At 43.9% G+C, this 23,613-nt stretch overlaps 1 protein-coding gene across 1 annotated transcript in view; it reads left to right on the plus strand.

Annotated features, from left to right (window-relative positions):
- Positions 1–1,889: 1,889 nt before the first annotated feature.
- Positions 1,890–23,613, plus strand: part of LOC308113696 (plexin-B1-like) — a gene marked incomplete at its 5' end in the record, with an annotated part of 49,304 nt that continues 27,580 nt past the window's right edge. Inside the window, 12 exons of the mRNA XM_080470126.1 lie at positions 1,890–2,753; positions 4,191–4,433; positions 5,324–5,506; positions 11,400–11,528; positions 14,917–15,017; positions 15,113–15,245; positions 16,553–16,709; positions 18,068–18,176; positions 18,416–18,524; positions 20,305–21,081; positions 22,239–22,337; positions 22,422–22,544. Coding sequence (XP_080326252.1) covers positions 1,890–2,753; positions 4,191–4,433; positions 5,324–5,506; positions 11,400–11,528; positions 14,917–15,017; positions 15,113–15,245; positions 16,553–16,709; positions 18,068–18,176; positions 18,416–18,524; positions 20,305–21,081; positions 22,239–22,337; positions 22,422–22,544 — 3,027 coding nt within the window. The remainder of the gene's footprint in view (positions 2,754–4,190; positions 4,434–5,323; positions 5,507–11,399; positions 11,529–14,916; positions 15,018–15,112; positions 15,246–16,552; positions 16,710–18,067; positions 18,177–18,415; positions 18,525–20,304; positions 21,082–22,238; positions 22,338–22,421; positions 22,545–23,613) is intronic.

Raw genomic sequence — 23,613 nt, forward strand, 5'->3', positions numbered from 1 at the left:
GAATCTATCTCTTTATTTAACTATTGAAGTCTTACTTTGTACCCATATAACTTTAAATCGAATCGCTGCGATGTATTTGGATCTCCCCCGCTGTATGCTGGTTTACGTTTTATTTCCAGACCTGTTTGTACACGGCTCAGGTAATTATACGCCGGTTGTCACATTTTGATGAGTAACATGACTTCTCTCTCTCTTTGTCTCTGAGTCATGTATTTTGTTGCCGTCTCTCTGGTGTTTGCGTGGAACTGAACGATGTGTGTGTGTTTGTCTTTGGCAGAGCGAGAGGAGGAGGACTGGGATATGGTTCCAGGTGAGCAGGTGAAGGACGTCTTCAGCTTAACAGAGAACATAAATGGTGAGAAGATCTTCATCCCTCAGTTCATATTCGAACTACGTATGTAAAGGAGAAAAACCAACATAGAGGTGTGATCGTATTTTTGTTTTGATTTGGATCTTTTTGAAAATAACTTGTGACTATGTAATGAAGAAATCGCGTCTCATCCACTGTTGCAGTGGTGACAAACATCCGGCCCGTGGGTCAGTGACACAACAGTAACTGAATGAGGGTTGACGTCAGATCTTTCTCAGAGTCGCCAAATGAAGTCTTTTCTTTTTAGTCTCTTCAAGCAACAGAATGGAAAGTGGAAAACGTGATGTTTGGACATTTCGCTGTGTCATTCACCGAGATGCTTCATTAGAAACGGGATAATGTGGAAATTTAACTAATTTCAGGCTTTTGTAAGGATATTTTTGTAAATACTGTTTTTTTGTTTTTTTTAAATCTCTATGCACTTAATCTACAAAAAACAAAAATTATTTTCTTTTTTCTTGTTGTTCAAAATGTACATATTCTAACGTTTGAAATCTTAATCTCTGAGTAGAGTCGGCGTACATTTCAAAAACTTGTCATGTTACTTTTAAAATTCTTTTCAGTATTTTTATTTCAGGAGATAAATATATATATATCATTTTTAAACCTTTGATGCATTTCTGTGTGTTGTGTTTTGGAAACATTCCATTCCATCTCATTCAGAGGCTGTTTTCTCTTGGTAAATACCACACGTCTATAAAACGTCTCTGCTTCTCACTTTCACAAAAATTTGTATTTTATCAGTTCATTTTTCTATTTTTCTGCTACTCATCATCTTCCACTTCCCCCTTCTTTAGCAAGTCAACCGGAATGCATGTAAGAAAAGGAAAGCATTTATTGGATGAAAATGAAGAGTTTAATTTGAGTTGGATTATCTTATTTGCTTTTACATATAAGGACTTAAATCTTTATATGTTTTAAACATAAAGAGAAACCGTTAAATAACAATCAAAGCCATTTCAAAGAGATGAAATGCCATTTAGAATGCCTGTTTCAGCAATTTTAGCCCTTTTTAGTCTTTTACTGTTTTTTTGTTTCTACCATTTCTCAAGATAAGATTAAAGCTGTTTTATGTATTTAAACCAATTTTTGGGGCAATTTTAATGTCTGGCTGCTATTTCGGGGTGAAACCTATGCATTATGACAAAAAGGATTCTTATTCAGTTTTGGTCCTTTTGAGATTTAGCTATGTGACCAGTCTTTTTTAAATAGTTTTTGTTTGTCTCTATATATCAAACATGTAGCCAATGCAATTGAATGAAACCTCTAAAGCTTAAACCGAGAAGTGACTTTGGAAATTCAACATTTATCACCTGAAGTGAAAGTCAGCTCACAGGTGACATAGTGGGATGTGTTGAGAAATGATTGAATCATTGTCAATTATCACCTTGATCTTTTGAAACATAGTGCAAATGAAATTAAAGAACGAGAGAATGTATTGTGATTGCCCATTAAAGACAGCGTAACTGGTGATGTTGAAGGCCTTTAACCCTGTTTGGTTCTCCTCAGAGCGTTTGCCATGCTACATGGGAAGGCTCTAAACTCCACCCCGGTCTGGCTCCTCGTCATCGCCATCTTTTCCACTGCCCGCGGTCGCAGCTACCCTCGGTTTACCCGCAATGACACTGAATTCCAGCACCTTGTTCTCCACCCGGACCCGTCTGTGGGGACGGTGTACATCGGAGCCAGGGACCACCTCTTCCAGCTGGACGGATCGGACGCCCTGCGCCTGGAGCAGGAGGAGACGACTGGCCCCAAGAGCGACAGCAAGGACTGCCTCCCCCCGGTGTCCGAGTCCAACTGCCCCCAAGCCAGAAGGACCAGCAACCACAACAAGTTACTGCTGGTGGACCCGAAGGCGTCGGAGTTGATCACTTGTGGCAGCGTCCATCAGGGCACCTGCCAGAAACGAAGTCTGTCGTCCATCAGGAAGGTGTTGTTCTCCACGGAGAGGCCTGTGGATACGCAGTACGTCGCCGCCAATGATCCGTCGGTCTCGACCGTGGGGCTGGTGGTGGGCCTCCCAGGCGGGGAGCGGACGGTGATGTATGTCGGTCGGGGTTACACCGCGAGCCATCCGCCCATCTCCACTCGCCATCTCACATCGGAACCCATCTTCTCCTACGAGGAGACGGCTAAGCTAGCCGTGGCGGGACGCCTGTCGGAGTACGACCATCATTTCGTGACGGCGTTCACCCGACGCTCGTTTGTGTACTTCCTGTTTTACCGTCGTGACATCAAGTCAGTGACGAGGGAGTACCGTACCTACGCTGCCCGAGTCTGTCTCGAAGACACCTCCTACTACTCTTACGTCGAGGTTCCTCTCGTCTGCCGGTCGCCATCTTCGCCCTCCCGGATTTATAACCTGCTCCAGGCAGCCCAGGTACTTCTGTGTTGAGTCAAAGAAAATAGAACCATTTCTACCGCACAACATTTCTTGGACGGAAATTATATCAGGAATGTTATTTGTTTTTGAAAAACCATGATCTATTTTTCTGATCGACTTGCTCCATTTATGATTTAGACTTCATGAGTCTTCTCAAGGTGCTGACTGATCATTGGCCCCACAGTGTAACAGGAAGTGTTTCTTTTTTTTTTTTTTTTTTTTTTTTTTTTTTTAAAGTTTCTTTCGCCCTTGTCCTGTTCGGCAGCTTGGGCCAACAATATGATGTGATTGAGAGCCTTCGGAGTCAGAACAGTTTTTGGTCTTGCAACAGGGAGAGACCTGGAGTCTCCTCCTGTTGCCTTCTCCGTCAGAAGCTGGCATGGCTGCCGTACACGACCGGGGGGGAACGCACAAAGAGAGAGAGAAGAGAAGAGAGAGAAGAAAGTCGAGGGGGGAGGGGGGAGGGGGGTGGGGGGAAGGGGATAACATACAATGTCCTTGTTGTGCTACATATATTATTTGCAATAATCACACTCATCCAAATACTTTCCAACTGTTATTAGATTGAACCAGCCTGAGCAGCTCTATCTAGACAGTAAGATGATTTCCTAGATTTAACCAGCCTGAGCAGCTCTATCTAGACAGTAACGTGAAGCAGGAACATGAAATAACAAAGAGGCAACAACAAAAGAGGAACATGATTTTTAAAGTTTGAGCAAATGATGACAGACAACAAGCAACTTCAGAAGCACCTTTCGTGAGGAGTGAAAGTGTGTGTGTGTGCGTGTATGTGTGTGTGAGTGTGTGTGGCTTGTCCACTGGGTGTGGCCGGAACTGTTGTGGGGGGACCCGTGGTGACAGGAAGTGTTTCAATACTTAAAGTTTGGTGGATCCACTGTAGATCAGACCTGTTCCAACACATCGCCACAACCACCTTCTATTAATAGTATTTGTCTAATTGCAGTTTTAGTGGTAGCTACAAAACTGACCAGGCGCACTCAACAGGGCGACGGTTTGGTTTAGTCTCACTTTTCCATGTTCACTGGGTCTGATTCACTTCCCACTGACTACGTATGGGCCCGGCACAGGAAAAGGAAACAACATTGAACATTACATTTCAATCAATAACAAGATATAACACTTCAAACATTGAACATTATAGAGTTGCTACAGTATGATTGGTTTGTTGGGAACTGAAAGGAAAGCGATAAAAGACATTGAAATGCAGTATTTTTTCTGTAATTTAAAAGTAAAATTCCAGTCCCAGCCTTCCTTTAGTTTAAAGATTGTCAGCACTGTTGACCTCATTTGTAAGTGGAAATTCTCCATGTATGTTTTTCGGAGTTATATGTTGTTATCAGCTCTGTAAAAATGCTCCATAAGAACACAAAACAAGCTCTGGACCTCCCTGCCTCTCCCACTTTGTTGCCACAGGTGGGCCAAGGCTCAGGCCTGCAGGGCGAGGACCTGCTGGGAGTCTTCTCCACCAGTAGCAGCTCCACAAACAACCGCCCCCTGGACGCCTCGGCCCTGTGCGTCTTCCCTCTGGATGAACTCGACAGGCACATCGACTCCACCCGGGACCTCTGCTACACCCAGGACGGCCTGGTGGAGGGCAGAGGAGAGGTGGCCTACATCGAGTACGAGGTCAAGTCCAGCTGTGCCAACCTACCTCTGGTACGGACGTGGAGAGACGGAAGGAAAGCAAATACTTCTGTGTTACACTTTCCTGCCTCTGTGTGCTTGTTATCCCATGAATGAAAGACGTCGGAGTAGATACATTAAAGCTTTATATCTAAAGTATATCGATTCAGTTGGGTTAAGTGTTTCGAGGAAGACGAAACATGGATGTACAGTATACTAACAAGGAAGGAGCTGATTGGCAGGATTTAAGATGAATAACAGGAAGTAGTTGTGGATATATATAATGGATGGATTGAAGTCTTTGTAATGAGGCCCCTTGTTGTGAAGCCCCTGGAGGAGCGGTGCCCAGCTGCAGCCGTCCAGAGACGCCCTCAGAACCATTTAATGGGATCGTTAGAGATCAATAAAGCAAACTAACCCTGGATCGTCTGTACAACCGCTTAATGAGGTCGGACAAGGCAGGGCATGAGTTCCTTTGAAACCCTCGGTCATGAGAGGGGGGAGGATTGAAAGGCTGATGCACAGAAAGCGACGTAGAGGACGTAGAAGAAAGGAATCAAGTGAGGAGAGTCAAGAGAGAAAGAGGTTTCCTTCAAACAGTGATGGGCCGACTGATTGTCTTAATAAACAAACTCCGAGCAGACTTGGGAAGGAAAAAGTGCTTCCTCCTTCTGAGCCATTTATCTGGAGCCAGAGCTCAAAGTCTTACGGGAAAGTAGGATTTGCTAGAGCAGAACTAAAAGAGTGAGTCTGTTGTCCGCGAAGGAGTCTGCTTTAATCTACGCCGCAATCCTCTTATGGTGAATTAAGCGGATTCGCAGGCTCTCGGGCGACAGTGGGAATTTGTTAGATCCAGAAAAATAAATGAATAAAGTTGATGATCAACAGAAATAACGAAACCTCCCGATCCCTTCCCGTTGCAGAACACCCTGAAGGCGTACCCCTGCGGCTCGGACCACACCCCGAGCCCGATGGCCAGCCGCTCGCCGCTGGAGGCCAAAGCCACGTGGCAGACCTCGGCGGCCCGTCTCACCGCCGTGGCGGTCGGCGTGAGGGAGGGCCACAGCATCGCCTTCCTGGGAGACTCCAGAGGGACTCTGCACAAGGTAGCGCGGACAGAACACATGCTTTTGTTTCATTCTCTGTTGGGAGAGAGAGAGAGAGGAGAGAGAGAGAGAGAGAGAGAGAGAGAGAGAGAGAGAGAGAGAGAGAGAGAGAGAGAGGGAGAGAGAGAGAGAGAGAGAGAGAGAGAGAGAGAGAGAGAGAGAGAGAGAGGAGAGAGAGAGAGAGAGAGAGAGAGAGAGAGAGAGAGAGAGAGAGAGAGAGAGAGAGAGAGAGAGAGAGAGAGAGAGAGAGAGAGAGAGAGAGAGAGAGAGAGAGAGAGAGAGAGAGAGAGAGAGAGAACTCATCAGCCAACAATTTCCTATTTAGTCATTGTATTAATTTTCCGCTCACACCCGCCGTGTCCTTGTGGTTCTGCGTGTTTGATCATCTGTGAATCATACTGCAGCAAAGAAAAACACAATGTCCTCCTCACCGAACATTTCAATCCACATTTGTGTAGTTTTCTTAGCAAATTTTATCCTTTGACAGTATTATACAGTATATATAATAGTGACTAGATGTGGTTCTCAGGGATTTAATTTTGAGGTCATAATGTCAAGCGGTGGTTAAAAGTTTACTGTGAATGAGAAGAGTTTTCATGATGACCTAAACGTTATGTGCATTTACTCATCTACGGTGACGTTACAAGACGAGGGCTATACGGGATTTCATATTTTTAGTATAATTGAACTTTTACAGTAAATTAGGCTTTTCTTTATTTATTAATAGAATCAAAGCTGAGGTTAACTTCACAGTGAGGTGTCAGACCTGATGCACACTGCATGACTTTACAAATTGAATCTCTTTGCACTAACCATGTTTAGTACAGCTGGTTGAAAAAAAAATATATAAACAAATCACACAGCACATCACAGTTTATGGTGTAATTGGAGCCCAATTACACCATAAACCCTAAAGGCTGCACCATGTATCGTGAAGTTATCATGATCGCAGTATCAACTGTTGGAATTCACACATCGCAAAAGGCCGCCTGTGCTGTAGTAAAGTGTTTTTCCATGCACTGTGTGTGAAGGCTCCTACACACTGTGTGATTTTAACAAGGTTAAAAATTCACAGGTAGCCACTCTGTATGACACAAATCTATGAAGTGTATACCACAACAGGAAGTTTGCTGTGTGCAGATTGCACGATGAAAACAAGCTGAATCACAGCATATGACGACATGAGTCCATGTGATTAAGCGAGAATAAGATGCTGTAAACATGAAACATGAACAGAGTCCTCGCCGTTGTTGCATTTATGTGTTTGGAGAAAAAATACTTGTTAGAAGGGGGCGGATCTAGGAAAAAAAAATCTTGGGTGGCGAGGTTGAGGGGGGGGTTGAGGCGTGGCAACATATGACAGACGTATATGACAAATTTAATTATTTATTCAAAGCAAATCCATTTCTTGCAGCTCATGCTGCAGTCGGACATCATAGATTTGTTCTCGTAAAAGTCAGATTTGGCAAATCTTTTCTTGTAATTCGTTGTGGCCAACTGTGGTGGCAGCAGGAGTGGCGAGGCTTTCTTTTAGGGCGGCAAACACCCCGGTGGATCCGCTCACGCATCTACTAGCATTCTCCGTGAGCATTTACTCTTACAGCCTCTCATTTTCCAACAATAAACACGAGATGTAAACATAACAGAAAAGTCGCCGGTCGCAGCATCAACATCACCCCAATCACCTGACAGTCTGAATTTTAATGGCAGGTTGTCTTTGGTCACAAGACCATGACAACGCCCGTCCTCAATCCGGTCTCACCGTGCGACGTAGGACCACCGATTTAGAGTCAAGACCAAAGATATCTCCACGATTCTCCCATAATTGTTATCTTTCATCTGGGACGGCCAAAAAGTGTGTAGCGACCGCTTGTGATCTGCGGGTCTACAGTAGATCGGATCAGATTCACTTCATTCTTTCAACATTACATCTGACTTGGCGGAAGCACGCGGGGATTAAGAAGTGCAAAAAACAAGGAAAAATACCAAGAAATAACTAATTCAGCAAACTGCTCGCTTCTGAAGCTTGTTGAAGCCACGTGACCGACGTGATCGAGATGAAGAACGAAAGAAAGAGAAAGGAATGGGGTGCAGTCCCTTCTGGCTAAAATTGGGTCCAAAAAGAGATAAAAACACTGCTTTTCTAGAAATAGATCCCAAAAGCCATCGCACGCACGCACGCACGCACGCACGCACACACACATACACACACACACACACACACACACACTATTCTGCTCCTTGTATCTCTGGAACAGCTGTGAACACTTCAAATTAAAGCCACAAACATTCGACATTGTTTATAAGTTTATAAGATGTTCGATTTCCAAACGTGGCTCTGAAAGTTCACCGGGAGAGTGTCGACTTCACGCCGTAGTCTTGATGTTCAGGTTTAATAAGGTGGAAGTATTTTGTGTGTTTATAATGACATATTTGAGTTGGAGACGGTAAGAATAGCATAATAGAAACCAGAAGGTCTCGTACCCCGTGTTCCTTTTTAAGGCAACACCCTGAAAGATTCCCACCGTTCCAAACACACACACACACACACACACACACACACACACACACACACACACACACACACACACACACACACACACACACACACACACACACTGCCAAACCTCTACGATCCGGCGCTCAAAGCCTCAGTCTCAAGACTTGTGATTGTTGGACGGCACATGCATTTTTCAGCAAATGCTCTAAAAGTGATAGAAAGTGGTACCCCAGTAACGGATTTCTGACCAGATCCTCACCTTGTTTGTCGAAGTCTCGCCGCCGCTTTTCTGCACAAAGCCAAAGTGTTACGGCACCTTTTCTCAGCGACATCTGCAATACTTAGATGTGAAGGGATCAAGATAAGAGGATTGTACCCATAACTTTGCTGTGAGGTATTCGTCCAGTGGGCCTGTTTTGCTTAGTGTGTGTGTGTGTGTGTGTGTGTGTGTGTGTGTGTGTGTGTGTGTGTGTGTGTGTGTGTGTGTGTGTGTGTGTGTGTGTGTGTGTGTGTGTGTGTGTGTGTGTGTGTGTGTGTGTGTGTGTGACACGTTGGGTCAGACTGAGTACTTCTAGGTAGCAGATCAAAGAGAGGCTGCATGTAGCCGTCTGAAGAGAGCTATTGTAACAGGATTATTGTATCACAGCAGGATAAATTCCACAGCATCCAGAGAGAGAGGACTCCAAGTGCGTGTGATCCTGCGTGAGTGAGCGCATGTGTGTGTTCAAGGGGGTTTAAAATGGGTGTCACCAACTTGATTTATTTAATAGGGTTGTTTTGGTTCTTTTTATGTAAAGATTTGTTAGAATGGAACAAGAACTGATTTAGAGTTGTGTGGATGCTGGCAGTGTTGTGAGTTTGCCAGCTTAAATGAATCGGAAACACATAAACACCACGATGGCGCAGTGGTTAGCATTCTCGCCTCACAGCGAGGTGGTCGTGGGTTCCAATCCAGCCTGCAGTGTGCATGTTCTCCCCATGTGGTACTCCGGTTTCCCCACAATAACATGCACTGGGGGTCCCTGAGCACAAATCTCAGCTCCCCCCACCCCATGCTGTGTGGCTGCCAATTTGGTGAAGAGATTTCCCCATGGGAATATTAAAATCCGAGTCTTCGTCTTGATTTTCAAATGGTTACTTTGCTCTTTTAGGCCCCGTTTACACGACAACGAATACGAGTGTATCCGCAAAACCTTCTTCACTTTTGGGGGGGGGGGGGGGCGTTTACACAACGCCAGTGTGCAGATGCACTGTATCCGCAAAGTGTTTATCCCGGCTCTCAAAGTGGAAAGATTCTTTCACGGCCGCTATTCCCTCCTGCAGAGACTGCCGGAGGCTACAGAGCCTGTTACTGCACATACACACCTCTCTCCCTCCCTCCTGTTCATCCAGTTGTAAACAAACATGGCGGCACGTAGTAGTACGACCCGCGGTCTATATTCTAGTTTTATTGTCCATATCAGTAGTTTAATAGTTGAGACTCATCCATGATAGCATCTGATGCATCATCAGTCCATGCGGATGTCGGGTGCTCTGCACACGTCTGTGTAGTTTCATTACAAAATCAAGCAACAGCGCCCTCCACTGGCCCAGCATACAAACTACATTGTTGTCTCTGTGTCCGCTGCTGCAGTGTAAACGCACTTCTTTTTGTTAGCAGATTCGGTGTTGTCACATGAAACGTTGTCTTGTAAACAGGGCCTTAGAGCGTTTCCACTCTAAACTGGAATTTCAAAACTTGCTGATACAAATGAATGAAACACAGTTTCATGTAAATGAATATTCCAGAGTTAGAAAAGGTGTTTGTTGATTGTGAAAGACATGACTGACTTCTGGCCGAGCCCCACCACGCAGATGGGAGTTGAATGCTATTGGTTCGTTTGCATTTGGGGGCGGAGCTTAGCCAAAGGTCAATTGTTGGCTAGATGGGCAAATAATATGAGCCAATTAAATGGATGTAATTCGAATACAACACTCCCACCTAGTGGCTAAAAAGAAGCAGCTGTCTTTTGAGTTGGACAAAGCCTGCTGCAGATAGAAGGTAATTTGTTTATTATGATCAGGTACTCGATGAACATCGGTTATGTCGTCATGGTTCTCTGCCTTTTCTCCATCTTGACCCCTAAAAGCTGGAGCTCTGAAAATCTAAGCAAAACGAGCTAAACCTCTGATATTTTTATTATTTAGCTTGTTTCAACAGCTTGATACACAATGGTTTTAGTAATAAATGTAAAATGACCACATTTTGAAAGCTCTGGACGACTACTTTGAGTCAGGAGAACCTAAGTTCATTTACATTCACGACACTTTGTTTTGAAAGTGTAACAATTCTCCTGCACATAAATCTCTATTTTGATGAAAAAAAACAGGCGAATCATTAAAACCTGATTTAAGGCTTTTTTTTTTACTGTCTTTTAATGCAAAATGAAACATTTGCCTTAAATAAAGTCTAATATCTTCTTCTGCTTTCTTCTTCCTGATTTTGTAAACTTGTATGTGTATTTATGTGTTTCCTTTAAAGTTGAGGCACAAAAACACATTTCTCTGCACGTTGTTTATGTGTCTAATCAGATTCTTGAGTTCAGATGTAAAATGTATTTAACATCGATCGAGGGCTGTGAATGTTGCCTGTAGACTTTTTCATTATAATCATTTCATTATGTGAGATTCTATTAAAGCCGCTCTCACTATATTCAACAATATTCCTGAATTTTTTGTATTTTAATACAATAATTTTACAAGCCGACAAAATGTCAACAGTTGAAAAAACCTAATTGACTTTTTATTCAAACAGAACTTTACCACATCATGGTTATGAAATACTTTACAATAAAAAGAAAAACTGTTTCCGTTCAAGTTAAAAGACCTTCATTTGGCATGTTATTATTTATAGTCTAAAATGTTGTTACACGGATGGTTTTACACTTATTATATTTTTTAATTCATCTTCATATCACTTAGAATAAAAACTGTAGTAATAAGGTGCATTTCAGCAAAAAAGTAATATTTTTACCCTCTTTGTGGCTGGGCAACAAATTGACTTAATTGATTTCTCGAATTTGTAGTTAAAAAAGATTTTTATTTTGCAAATTTGATCTGTATGGAGGCGTGTACGTAAGGCTGTGTAGAATGAGGAGTGTCCTAATGGAGCGGGTGCTGGCTGTGATCTGGTTAACGCGGAGTAACACGAGAGTTTGAGGGCTTGGGAATCACTTTAACCCGAGAGGTGTCTTCCTCCGTTCAGATTAGATTTGTCTGTGTGGTAATCTCATTCACGGCCACTTCGGCTGAGAGTCTGATCTGATTTGTTTTCCTATTGGAAGCCAAAAGTGGAGGGGGGGTGGTCTGCTTTCGTTTTTAGCCTCGGATTCTAAAGCTCGTGTTTCTGTCCAGGTGTACCTCGGTGGAGATGGAAAGGTGGAGGTTTACGCCAACGCCACCATTCACCCCAACTCCCCCATCAGCAGCGACCTCTTACTGGACCAGAGTGGAGCGCACGTCTACATCATGACCAAAACCACCGTGAGTATTTTAGTTCCACTTCTATAGAACATTACATCAAGAACAACAGGATCTGAATTATTACCCTGCTAATGTGTGAAAACAGTCGCAGACGGTGTTGCCACTGCGACTTTGAAAAAGTAATCTGATTACTGATTACTAGTTACTAGTAACATCTCTGCGGTTGTGTTATTGTTGCAATGTTAAAGAGCTTCTATTATGCAGCTATTCAACACATTCCCTTGGGTCTCGTTGGTCCAAAAACGTTGTATTCAAAGTTTATTGTCCCAAATCCAGCTTTTTCTGGATTTTCATCCATTTGAATATTGGCTCATAGGAGCTGCATTCAGAATCTGCTGTGTCTGTGTGAGCTGGACTGGCTCCGCCCACACATGTTCATCTTGGGAAGAGGAGGAAGTACTTCCTCTCATGGTGCCATGTGCCAGAGCAGAGCTGCCTGATTGTCGGCGGGTCAAAGGGAGGAACTACCTTGATTGGGATTGGCTGAACCCCTGATGACACTATATAGGGTTTGATTTCTGATTGGCTGGTCGGAGCAACACATTAAAAAAAAAAAAACTAGCCAGGGAAAAATAGGACAGATTTACTTCACTCTGGGGCGACATTCCAGGTATGAGGGCGATTATTACTGTTAGAAAATTTTGCATAATATGACCCCTTTCATGATGTTCTGTTAGTTCCGATTCTGTGATTGGCTGAGAGTGGAGAAGGTGGCGGGTCAGTTGTGCAGGGAGAGGAGAGTGTGTGTGTGTGTGTGTGTGTGTGTGTGTGTGTGTGTGTGTGTGTGTGTGTGTGTGTGTGTGTGTGTGTGTGTGTGTGTGTGTGTGTGTGTGTGTGTGTGTGTGTGTGTGTGTGTGTGTGTGTGTGTGTGTGTGTGTGTGTGTGTGTGTGTGTGTGTGTGTGTGTGTGTGTGTGTGTGTGTAATCTATGCCATTCTGTTCAGTAATAAAGTGGCTTTGCAGACAAGAAACTCGTCTTCCTTTCCAACGTCCTGCGGGACGATACAATAGTAACGCACAGTGACTTGGAGAAGTAACTTTAATCTGATTACTGGTTTGGTAATAGTAATGCTTTAGATTACTCTCTCTCCGTCCTACTCACTGAAACTGATATCTTAACAGTTACTCTTTCACTAAACTCTTTAGTTTGAACGTCTCCATATGTGCTTCGGACATTTTGATGGGATTGCCTTTTGAATTTCTGCAGTTTTGGAGAGAAAAGGAGAGCACAGAGAGAATGAGCAACGAGCAAACCGACATAATTCCACTCGCTGCAGACGCGATGGGGCAGGAAGCTCAGCAACGGTCCTCCAGCAGCCGAAACCTTCAGCAGCTTCACTAGAAAATGGTCCAGGATGTCCTGAACCTGCCATAACTGGAAGCTTTATTAGATAGAAAAACCTAACATTCAAAGTAGAGACTGGTGTCAGACTCCATAACTGAAACCATGAGCTGGTTCCACATGAGAGGAGCCTGAAAGCTGAACGCTCTGGCCTCCCATTCTGATTTAAGAAAACCGGCAAAATGCTGCAAAGAAATTACCTAAATTTCTGGACTATAAGTTACACTTTGAAGAAGTGAGTTATCTATTAAAAAATTCCAGTACCCACTGTCAGGGACCTATAGATGACCAGGATAGGGTTTTTTTTAATCTTCATTTTTTTTGGGACAGGTTTGACTAATACGCTTATAGTCCATGAAATGCGGTACTTATGAAACCATCCACGATAACATTTTCAGGCTTGAAGATATTTTCCTGTAATTCACGACAGGCTTTTAAAGTGAAATCAATATAATACAATGTCAATAGTTAGAAATAGTTCATTTGGATTATTTCGTGTTGATTAGGAATTCAAATGTGTGTGTGGTTTCATGGCAAAAACAACCAACAGCGCCACCTGGTGCACAGTGTTTCTAATTTGAAAATAATAGAAATGATGAAAATGTTTGTGTGACTGTGAAAAAGCTGTTGAGTTTGAAAGATGTGGCCCTCGAGTTTCAGGTTACCTGCCACTGAAGTCAACGTAAAGAACATTCAGTAGCGGCCGCGCTCCCTTTGGAGAAACTCTGGCTTCAGTTTGATTCCAGGATTGGTAAGAAACTCGCTCTTCCAAACTGAGCCACAGCTGCTTGAGTCCACAAAGCATCAGCTTGGAGACTTTAGAATCCTTCATTTCTCACCCATTTTTTTGTGGAAATCACTCAAAAGATGTATAGACGTCTGCGTCCTTTCTTCCCCCCTCCATTCAGCCTCACCTCCAGATGTCTCCTCGCACAGGACCGATGGCGGCCCATCGCCATCCGCATCAGACAATTTATCGTCTGTCAGGCTTTGATACTTCCTCATGCTGCGTCTCTTTCAATGAAAAAGAGGATAAAAGAAGAAGAGACACAAGACCACAAATGGAAGTGGAGAGGGCCAGCTGGCCGCAAAGGTCAGAGGTCACTCACCCCACTGTGATGGCTACAACAGTCAGCGGGAGGTGTGAGCTCACGCACAACAATGGTATCGATCAGAGAAAGTGGAGGCCATTGTGCTGGCACACTCCCAGGGGCGGTGGGCGGTGTTTGGTCCCGTTTACAAGTTTACAAGTGAAATGGAAAACTTTGGTTCTGTTTTGATGTCGGTTTAATGCCGATTCATACGTTCCGTGTCTTCGGGGTGGATGTTGGTCCAAGTGACGTAGCTACAGTATCAACATCCACCCCAGTGTGCGAGGGTCCGCTCGGTCCTCCGGGTGTAGCCCAATTTTCGTGACGGCGCGGACTGAGCGCACTTACCACGCATGCGTCAGCGCAACGAACAACAACAATGGACGTTTACTTCTAAGGAGCGCTTGTGTGAGGAGATCTGCCGTATCCCCGTCTTTTATAATCCCAATTTAAAAGACTGGAAATATCCGTGTACCACTGTGCACAAACATGAACCCTGAAGCGGTCTGCGGATGTGCAATGCGGAAAGTATGGCGAAGCCTTCATACAACAACTGGACATGGCGCGAAAGAGGAACTTTTTGAAAACACTCTCAACTGTGTGTGAACGGGATAAAACACAGCTTTTTTGAAACGCTGCTACTGCGCATGCAAAACATGTTCATAGTAGATAGTTCCTCTGCGCATGCTCAGTAGATGGACAATAACAATGTTGCCTCCAGAGTGTCATGACTCCCAGTCCACATTCTCCTGGGACTTGGTAGTTTTAGAGTTGAGAGTCACTGCAATGGCAATCTAACTCTGTCTTCTGTCCATACAAATGTTTGTGTTCTCCCACAACGAATTAAAGTGTGTCTTTGGTGTGTGTTGGGGGCTCCGGGGGCTTTATGTTTTCATCACTTGCCCTTTGCACATCAATCACGACTTTATTCTGACTGCTCCCTTTTGAATTCTCAGTTGGAGAAGCGTCCGGTGGCCGAATGCGGAGACCACTCAGACTGCCAGTCCTGTCTGTCGGCCAGAGACCCCTACTGTGGCTGGTGCGTCCTGGAGGGACGGTGAGTCGGGCACATCAGAGCAGAAATAACTCTTGTGAGATCAAGACGCACCCTTTACCGCCCTCTTACCTCGTGACATTTGCGTGGTATTTCAGCTGCGGCCAGCGGTGGGAGTGCCAGCGAGGGTCCGCGCGGGGCCAGTGGCTGTGGAGCTTCAACCAGACGCAGCAGTGCCTCGGCATCCAGCACCTCAGCCTCTACAACATCAGCCGGGGGCAGAAAACTGACGTAATGTGGGGGGAGGGGCGGGTTATGTAGGGTCGAGGCCTTAGATGGGTTTTATGATCTTATCCGACTTGGACTGACACGCACTCGTATATCTAAGGAAATGTTAAGGTGGAATCCACAAAGAGAAACCTGGACGTCGTTATTTCTTGGCTGGAAAGAGGCAGCAAGGTTTTTCGTGGATCGGTACAAACTTCTTTCTCATTCTTGTTGCTACTATATCTCTGAAAAATCAGGAATCTCTTCAAATTTGACAAACTCTCAGTTGTTCGCACCAAGTTTGAGGAGCTTTTGGGTGTAATGATCCCGCAAAGATACTAACCCCTGGAGCGAGACAAAAAGTTCCTCCAACATTTCACGCCGAAAGGTTGAACGATTGTAGCAGTTCCACACGGCGCCTCTCTTTAGGCAAGCGGTCAGTGAATTGTTGTTTTACTCACTGGCACTGGCAGTAAACACAGTGAGCTGGATGTTTGATAAAGAAAATATTTTTCGGAGCGTTTTGGGTGTTCGTTTACGCAGCATCGGTGCATGGAGCCACTAAAAACGCAATATTTTGAAAACGCTCCGTTTGCGTACAGCAGAAACTGCGACTGCGCCAACGCACCACGTCCGTAGTAAATAGTTCTTCTGCACATGCTCAGTAGATGGACTATAACAACGTTTCTTTCAGAGTGTCACGACTATGGAGAAGCTACGTTTCCTGTTAAATCCAAGTAATCTAGTTTATAAGTTCAGTATAAATCCAATGTAAACTGATTACAATTGGATAATTTGTCATCACTTATCTTTACAAAATTGTGACTATTTCTCCTTCATGATATTAAGCTACGGTAAATCGGTTTCGGGTTCTGTCTGGGAACTTGTCAATTCTTGGAGCTCAGGATCAGACACGGAGGGCAGTATCGATGCATCAATAATCAAGAGCTAAGTTTTGTCACAGTTTTCATTAGTAGTAAGTGCATTTTATTTGTATTGCGCTTTTCACAGACATGGGGTCACAAAGTGCTTAACAGTAAAAACAGATAAAAACAGATAAGAGGGACAAAAAAAATCTTAAAAACACAACAAATGCAGAGAGTCAGTGGCAGCGTGGGTCGATTGGACTAGAATGCTTTGGCAATCAAATGTGTTTTGAGGCACTTTTTAAAGATGTCTGCTGAGGCCAGGGAGCGCAGGGCATTAGTAGATTGATTTTATGCGAAACGTCTCAAATAGTTATTATGGCTCAAACTGCAGGTCCCGCTTTGATGGTTGGTGAAGTCGTGTACCTTCCAGGTGGTCATTGTGGTGCTTGGTTTCTCCTTCAGATCTCGGTTTCAGTGGAGGGACTCCCCAGTCTTCATGAAGGAGAGGCCTACTCCTGCTTCTTCCAGGACTCCGAGACCCCGGCCTTGCTCACCACCAGCGGTGTCATTTGCTCCACGCCTGATGCCAGCAATCTGCCCCCCATCGGTCATGGAGACGGTGAGTGTTTGGCCGGCTTTTTGACAATGAGCGCAATGGTTATACGTGTGGTGCAGTTCTTTGGTTGTTGGGGTAAAAAAGTGACCGTTTTGTTATTGGACTAACATCGACACATAACCTCCATGTTTTTACAGGTTTGTGTGCTCCATTTTAACAGGTGGGGGTATTTTTAATCCCTTTTAATCCACAAATAGCTTAAAACAGTGGTGTCAGTGGGCTGGACCAGTAAAATAGAGCCATAATAACCTTTAAATTTGAACTTTAACGTTTTTCTTTGTTGTGGTGAGGATACGTACGAAACCAAACAATTACTAATAATGACTCAAATCTCAACATGAAGCCATTTTGAACTAAAACAGGCACTCGGTAGAGCTTTGCCAACGCCACCTTGCAATGTCGAAGTTCAATCATGTTCTGCTGGTTCCCATTCTTTTGTGTTACTTGAGCGAGTTGGCATGTGATTGGCTGAGGGTGTAGAAGGGAGGCGGAGAGTTAGAAGTGTGCAGCGTCAGCCCTGACTGGCTGCTCACAGCGGAGCTCCAGCGTGTCTACAATGGAGTAAATATCTTACCTCACCAGGATCTGTTTGATCCCAAAATCTATTGGATTGTTCCTTCGATGAAGGAAATCATCCCTGAACCGGTCAATAGTTTTTTCCAAAATCATAACTTTTGTCCCAACTTTCATTGGCGAAGGTAACTAAACCTTCTGGTGCAAAATACTGTACAGTGAAATGTCCCCAAAACTTCTCCTACAACTGTTGCACTCTGCAGGTTTTTACAAACTCCCCCTGACAGCCTGGCCTTGAGGTTTGTTGCAGGTATCTGTCTTTCATGGCAGCATCACTGATATCTCAGCTCGGGTCTCAGTGTTGTGTTGAGTTCTCTAGTCTTAAGAATAAAGAAAAATATATAAAAAATCAATGTTTTCTTTGAAAACTTCACCATTTGCTTGGTGGTATAGCGACCAGGATTGAAGCCTCCTGTGGGCCCGGTTTTGGCACATGGGCCTTATGTTTGACGCCCCTTGTTTACATTGTGTTAAAACAAGTCGACACAAGAAAAAAAGCATTTCAATCATATACAGTATGTCAACGAAGAATATCTGATACTTAAACTGTCCACATGCCCAAGATCTGACCTTTCTAAAGATGAACATGCTTGGTTTTAATCCATTTCTTTCCACTAGCTTGGAGTCCATCAGGGGTCATAGGTCAGGGGTTTGTACAGAGGAAGGGTCAACCAGCAGCGCTTTTTACATGTTAGCTCGTCACGTCAGGCCACAGAGGTCTGATATAGAAAAGAAAGGAAGGAAACAAGCTGTCTGAGGCTGACTGAAGCCATTTTGCTCTGACGCAGAGTTTGTGATGGTCACCTTGTCGCTGCGCTTCGTCAACGTGACGGTGGCAGAGACGGAGTTCACCTTCTACAACTGCAGCTTGGTCCAACAGCTCTCTGGACGGAGGCCGTGAGTACACACACACACACACACACACACACACACACACACACACACACACACACACACACACACACTTAACCCGCCTAACAAAACGCTGGTGAACGTTGGCTGGTCTGCTGCATTCTGCTTCAGATCAGTAGGCACGAACACCATCTGTAGTCTGTTTTCCTTCTGTCATGATTTTTGATCTTTATTCTCTGATTTGGTTGTTGGGACTGCGTTCTTGCTGCTTGGCGGGATATCAGATGCCACGGGTGTGTTAGCAGTCGCTGGGGGTGTAACTGGTGTATCCACCAGCATATCTGCACACATCAGCACACCTGCAGTCAAGGAGTCACCATCTACAACCGGAATGTGAGTCCTCATCATGTTTTCAAAATAAAACACTGAAATGGGATTGAAAACTGTTTCAACTTGCCGATTACAGTGAGTCGATGGTATACTGTACAATGCAAATTCGTGTTTTAGTCGGTCTAAATGTTTTTTTTCGTGAATAAAATAGGAATAAAATCAGATGAGTTTCTTAATTCTACGACTGTATTTGAGTTGCTGAAGCTATGGAGTCATCACAATTATCACCATAGAAAAAAGCAGGTGAAAACAATGCTCTAGTTTCAGTTTATATAGACAAACACATGATACTACTTCCTCTGCAGCCATAACACACAACCTGGAAAATGAACAAACCCGGTGGAAACCTTTGCTGTCATGTCACCATAAGAATTGATCGTTTTTCCCAGACTAAAGAGTGCAGGATTTTTGAACTTTTGTCCTTCTGTTTGGCAGCCGGCAGATTGAACATGCCTCGGGTTTGTGTTAGCCAGCATCAGCAGGGAACAATGGGAAGCATTGTGCCGGTTGAAGGAAGGAATTCACGCTGCCAATGAAAAAGCTAAGATGGAGAAGACAGTGTTGCTCTATGAATTACTCAAAATCCACCACAGTTAACCTCAAGATTCCAATGCTGATCATTTGTCCGCTAAAGTTTCCCGACCCGAACATCAACTTGTGGCCCCTTTTTACTCCTGGCGTTAACATGCGTTTTGGGATACGTGATCACATGTGGCGCGCCATGATGCAGACTGTTTACATTTGTCTGTATCGTGCGTTTATCGCTAACCGCTTGAGTTCGTATTGTATTACTACTGTTATGTCATCCGTCTTGCTCTGGACGGTCTCCTCTGCCCAGGACCCTATTGGACACTGTGTCTCTGCAGACCCTCAGGCACAGACGTCCAAGTTCTTTCCCAGAGTTTCTGCTGGCCACTTGTGATCAGACCACCCAAAATGCATGCCAGGTCTGAACGGGCCCATAAAGACCTTAAAAGAGAATTGTACGCGAAAAGCATGACTACTTAGAAACACTTGCAGGTGTGATTGGAGAAACAATGTCGCAGCCGTGGTTGGAGCTTAATGACTCGATGTGTAAATGAGACTCCTTTTGAAATACCACAAACTATTTCTTTTGAGTTTCACCTCCATTTCAATCTGCTGTAGCTTTTGTGTCGTGCTGGTTGTTGCGTCATATTCCGCTGCATTTCGATCGGTTGTGAGCGCCTGTCCGGTTTTATGAGTCAGCTGCCATGGGAGTTTTGACACTTTTGGAAAATGATTGCGGGCTTCGGTTGTCGCACATCTGTGACATCGTCCGTCCTCGAGCCTGTCTCGCCGAACACAGATTTGAAGTCATGGCGACAGATACCGTCAGGATTGCCCATCGCAGATTGTGTAGCTGCCATAAGACCTCAGAACGAATCCAAATGTCCCCGAAACAAGAATCAAAACTTTTCCTAGATCTTCTGAATGAGACGTTACAAAGTCGAGGCTTTGCTGAGTGCCCACACTTTTGGGAAAAAGTAATTTTGCTGAAATTATTTTTAAATCGTTTCACTTGTCCTTAAGCAAATCGTCTCATTCAGCTGTTTCAGATACCTGAAATTTTCATCGAACTCCTTCATGGATGTTTGAATGAAAGCCTGATTTGTGTTTGTTTTTGAGGTTTTTACCATAAATGTTTGTTTTTTTTGTTTTTGTTTTGTTTTGTATCCATCCCCTTCTGTTGCATCCTAATTTTGTCTCCCTCCCTTTTATTTTCTCCATTCTCTTCTGTCATCACTGATCTTCCATCATCAAGTCCAAACCGCCCACCATCCCATCAGCACCCACCCAAAAACCGCCCCCTTCACCTCCGACTCCTCCGACAACAACATCGTCAACCACAATAGCGCCAACAACAACACAGCCGTCACCACCACCCACTGAGACATCTGTCCCCACCACGGCAGCTGTCCCCTCTTCTACTGCAGGACCACCTACCACCTATAAAGCTGAGCCCACTTCACCAGCCACAATCCCCACCACTTCCCCCATTGTCATTAGCGTCCCCCAGGCCACCACTACCAGCATGGGGGTCGCCACCACCACCAACACCACCAACACCACCAACACCACCACCCCCAGAGGCGGGTCCGTTTCTGACAGAAACGCTATGACTAGCGCCACAGAAAACCCTTCAAACAATGAGGTCGTGAATATAACTGAGAGAACACCCCACACGCCATTACCCAGCAGCACCACTGCCCAGGTAGAGTCTCACGTGGGCGTTTCTGAGCCTTCGGTTGATTCCGTGGCCTTTTCCTTTGAGATAAGCGCCACTACTTCCAGCGACGCTGCCCTGTTACCCACGCTTCCGATCGATCGCGGCGAGGAATTCCTTCCTCTCACTCCCTCTGAAGACAACAATTCCCCTCCGTGGCTGAATACGTCAGGGAGGGCCGAGGTGGAGCCCACAACAAGTTCATCCGTCCATCAGTCGTTGGCCACCTCACAGTCACCTCAGTCAGTTACTGAGCTCAGCCCTGAATCTGCAGCAAACCACCAGTCTGACTCCTCAACTGACGCTTATCTCCTGGTGAGTGCAGAAATTATAATCCAACTCACTGAAAAAAATACTTTAACTAGGCTTTGTTGAAAGTGAACAAAACGCATGTTGGCGATTAAAATTACAAATGAGATTTTGAGACATGTCAGGTGTTAGCCCCTGCTGCCGGTATCAATGCTAAACAGATAAACTGGTACTTTATATTAAACCCTGAACATAAAAACGCTTTATCTCACAGTCTACGGTCAGAAATCAGAAAACTTTATTGTCATGGCTATAAAACAACAATCAATCATTGTTATCTTTTAGTAAGTGATAATAGTTTAAGATTATTGTTAGCCACATGTTCCTTTGTGTAGCTTTTAACACAAGATTATTTATACGTTATGATCGTCCTCTGCAAGACGAAGGTGGAGCCAAAGCGGCACGCTATGCTGAGTCTTGGCTAATCTCCTGGCTGATCAGTTTAGCCAAAAGGAGATCCACAATCTGAAGAAATATGGACATAATATTTTGCACAACACGTCTACAAACCCAGAAACAAAGGTGGTTAAGTCGACAAATGGAGAGATTATTCTAATATTAAACTCCTCATTCATTCAGCGCTTTTAGCAGCGGCTAATATTTTATTAGCTCCCACATGCTAACAAAGTGCTAGTCTGCCATCTCTGATCACATTTCGGTTCCCATCTAGTTTCTGATCACATCTTTTTCTTTCATTGCTCAAACTTTGTTGTGTTGTTGGCTGATGTTTAGTTTTTGGCAATTTTTTAAATTGTTTTGCCATTTTTGTGTAAATTTTACTTTACTGTAAGTGCGAAAGCGCCCACATATAGAAAATCATGGCGGTACCATCCATGTGGAAGAACTTTGTTGGATCTTATGCAGTTTGCTTTCGTCTGTTCAAGCAAGTAGGTTTTTTTTAAAACCCACCTTTGACATGCCTTGACGGCTTTCTTCAGTCACACCAGCTCATAAGACAACGTTTTAGATTGAGATGGAAGTACGCCGTCTAAATGTGTCAATGGTATGCTTCAAAAACCTACCTGCCTGAAAAGACTAAAGAAATATATACATACGTAATGACCTTAATTGAAGTGGATCCTCTATATATGTTGGAGACCTCGAGTGAATCCACCTGTAGTGGTGTGAAGTCTGAGTGATATGTGGAAATCTTGTATCGTTAGGAGTGTCCCTGTGTGGAGAAGGTTCAGGATTCCTCGCTGCTTCCTGTGAACGTAGAGAGGAAGATCACGCTGGTGGGACAGCACCTCGACCTGTTCCGGGTAATTCTATCAGTTTTACAATTTAAAGTGCGGCTTGTGTTGGACCGCAATAAGCCACCGTTGTGGTTCGGCGTTTCCCTGCAGGACGAGCGTTTGGACTACGAGTGTGTGCTGGACGTGGAGAACAGGTCGGTGGTGGTCGACGCCTCGGTGGAGCCGGACGCTGCGCAGCCGTCGGTCTTCCTCATCACGTGTCAACCGCACCAGGTAGGAAACTCTGGGGAACGAGACGGCTCAGCAAAGGAATAAGATTCACAAAGCTACACAATCCTTTTCTTTCTTTCTTTTTTTTTTTTTAATCTGAGGTGGTTTATTGGTGGTTTTTATGAAAGAATAACTGAAGCAAACTGCTAAATACACTTGGAGCCTTCAAATAAATTGAACGCAGATTATTAACTTATCCAGCATAAAGGTTTCCCATTCCCAGGTTTACCAGAACTGTAGTTTGTTTCTTTTATGAAATTAATGAAATAGGATTAAAAGCTTCTGACTTGCTATAATTGTATTTAACAGTTTCAGTCTGTTTAGCTATTTAAGTTGTTGTAACCATTTTATCTAATTCTGCTTTTTCACTCAAACTTTTAGCGTTTTACTTGTTTAAGCTGTTTCAGTCATTTTTGCTCTTTTAAAAAGTTAGCTCCTTTAGCAATTTTTGTTATTTTAGCTGTTCTCACCCTTTTAGCAGTTGTAGTTTTTAAATCTATTTTTATTCTATTTCCATATCATTTTAGTTGCTTTAACACCTAGAATTAGTTTTTTGTTGTTTTTTCCCAGCAGTTTGAGCCGTTTCTGTTGTTTTATCCATTTTATTATACGTCTTATTTGCATTTTCAGTTCTTTTATCCATTTTAGCTCTTGAAGCTATTTAAGCCCCTTTAACTCTTTTAGCTGTTTCATTGTTTGGTGTAAATATTAATTGACAAACTCTTTATTTCATAAGTCATGTTTGTAATCTCAAAGTAGAGATAGGCGATCAAGGCGATATTAAAAATATTTGTTCACACATCAGGTTGAGAAAGTAGAAGGGAGCGGCCAACAAGACGCTAAAGATTTGTATGCTTCCTGCCTTGCTACTGTTGTTGTTTTTGTTTGTCCATCAAAGCACCAAAACCTTTCTACATGCCATTACTCATCTAGTTTTATTTCGTTCCCACAGTAAATAGCCTAAACTGAGTAATTGTGACTGAAATTGTGTGTCAGAATTTAACAGAAAGAACATCATCCACGTCTTTCTCTTGACGAACAACTACCAAAAAGAAAGGTCACAGAGAATCTC

This window comes from Lipophrys pholis, assembly GCF_963383615.2.
Source record: "Lipophrys pholis genome assembly, chromosome: 8".
NCBI lineage: Eukaryota > Metazoa > Chordata > Actinopteri > Blenniiformes > Blenniidae > Lipophrys > Lipophrys pholis.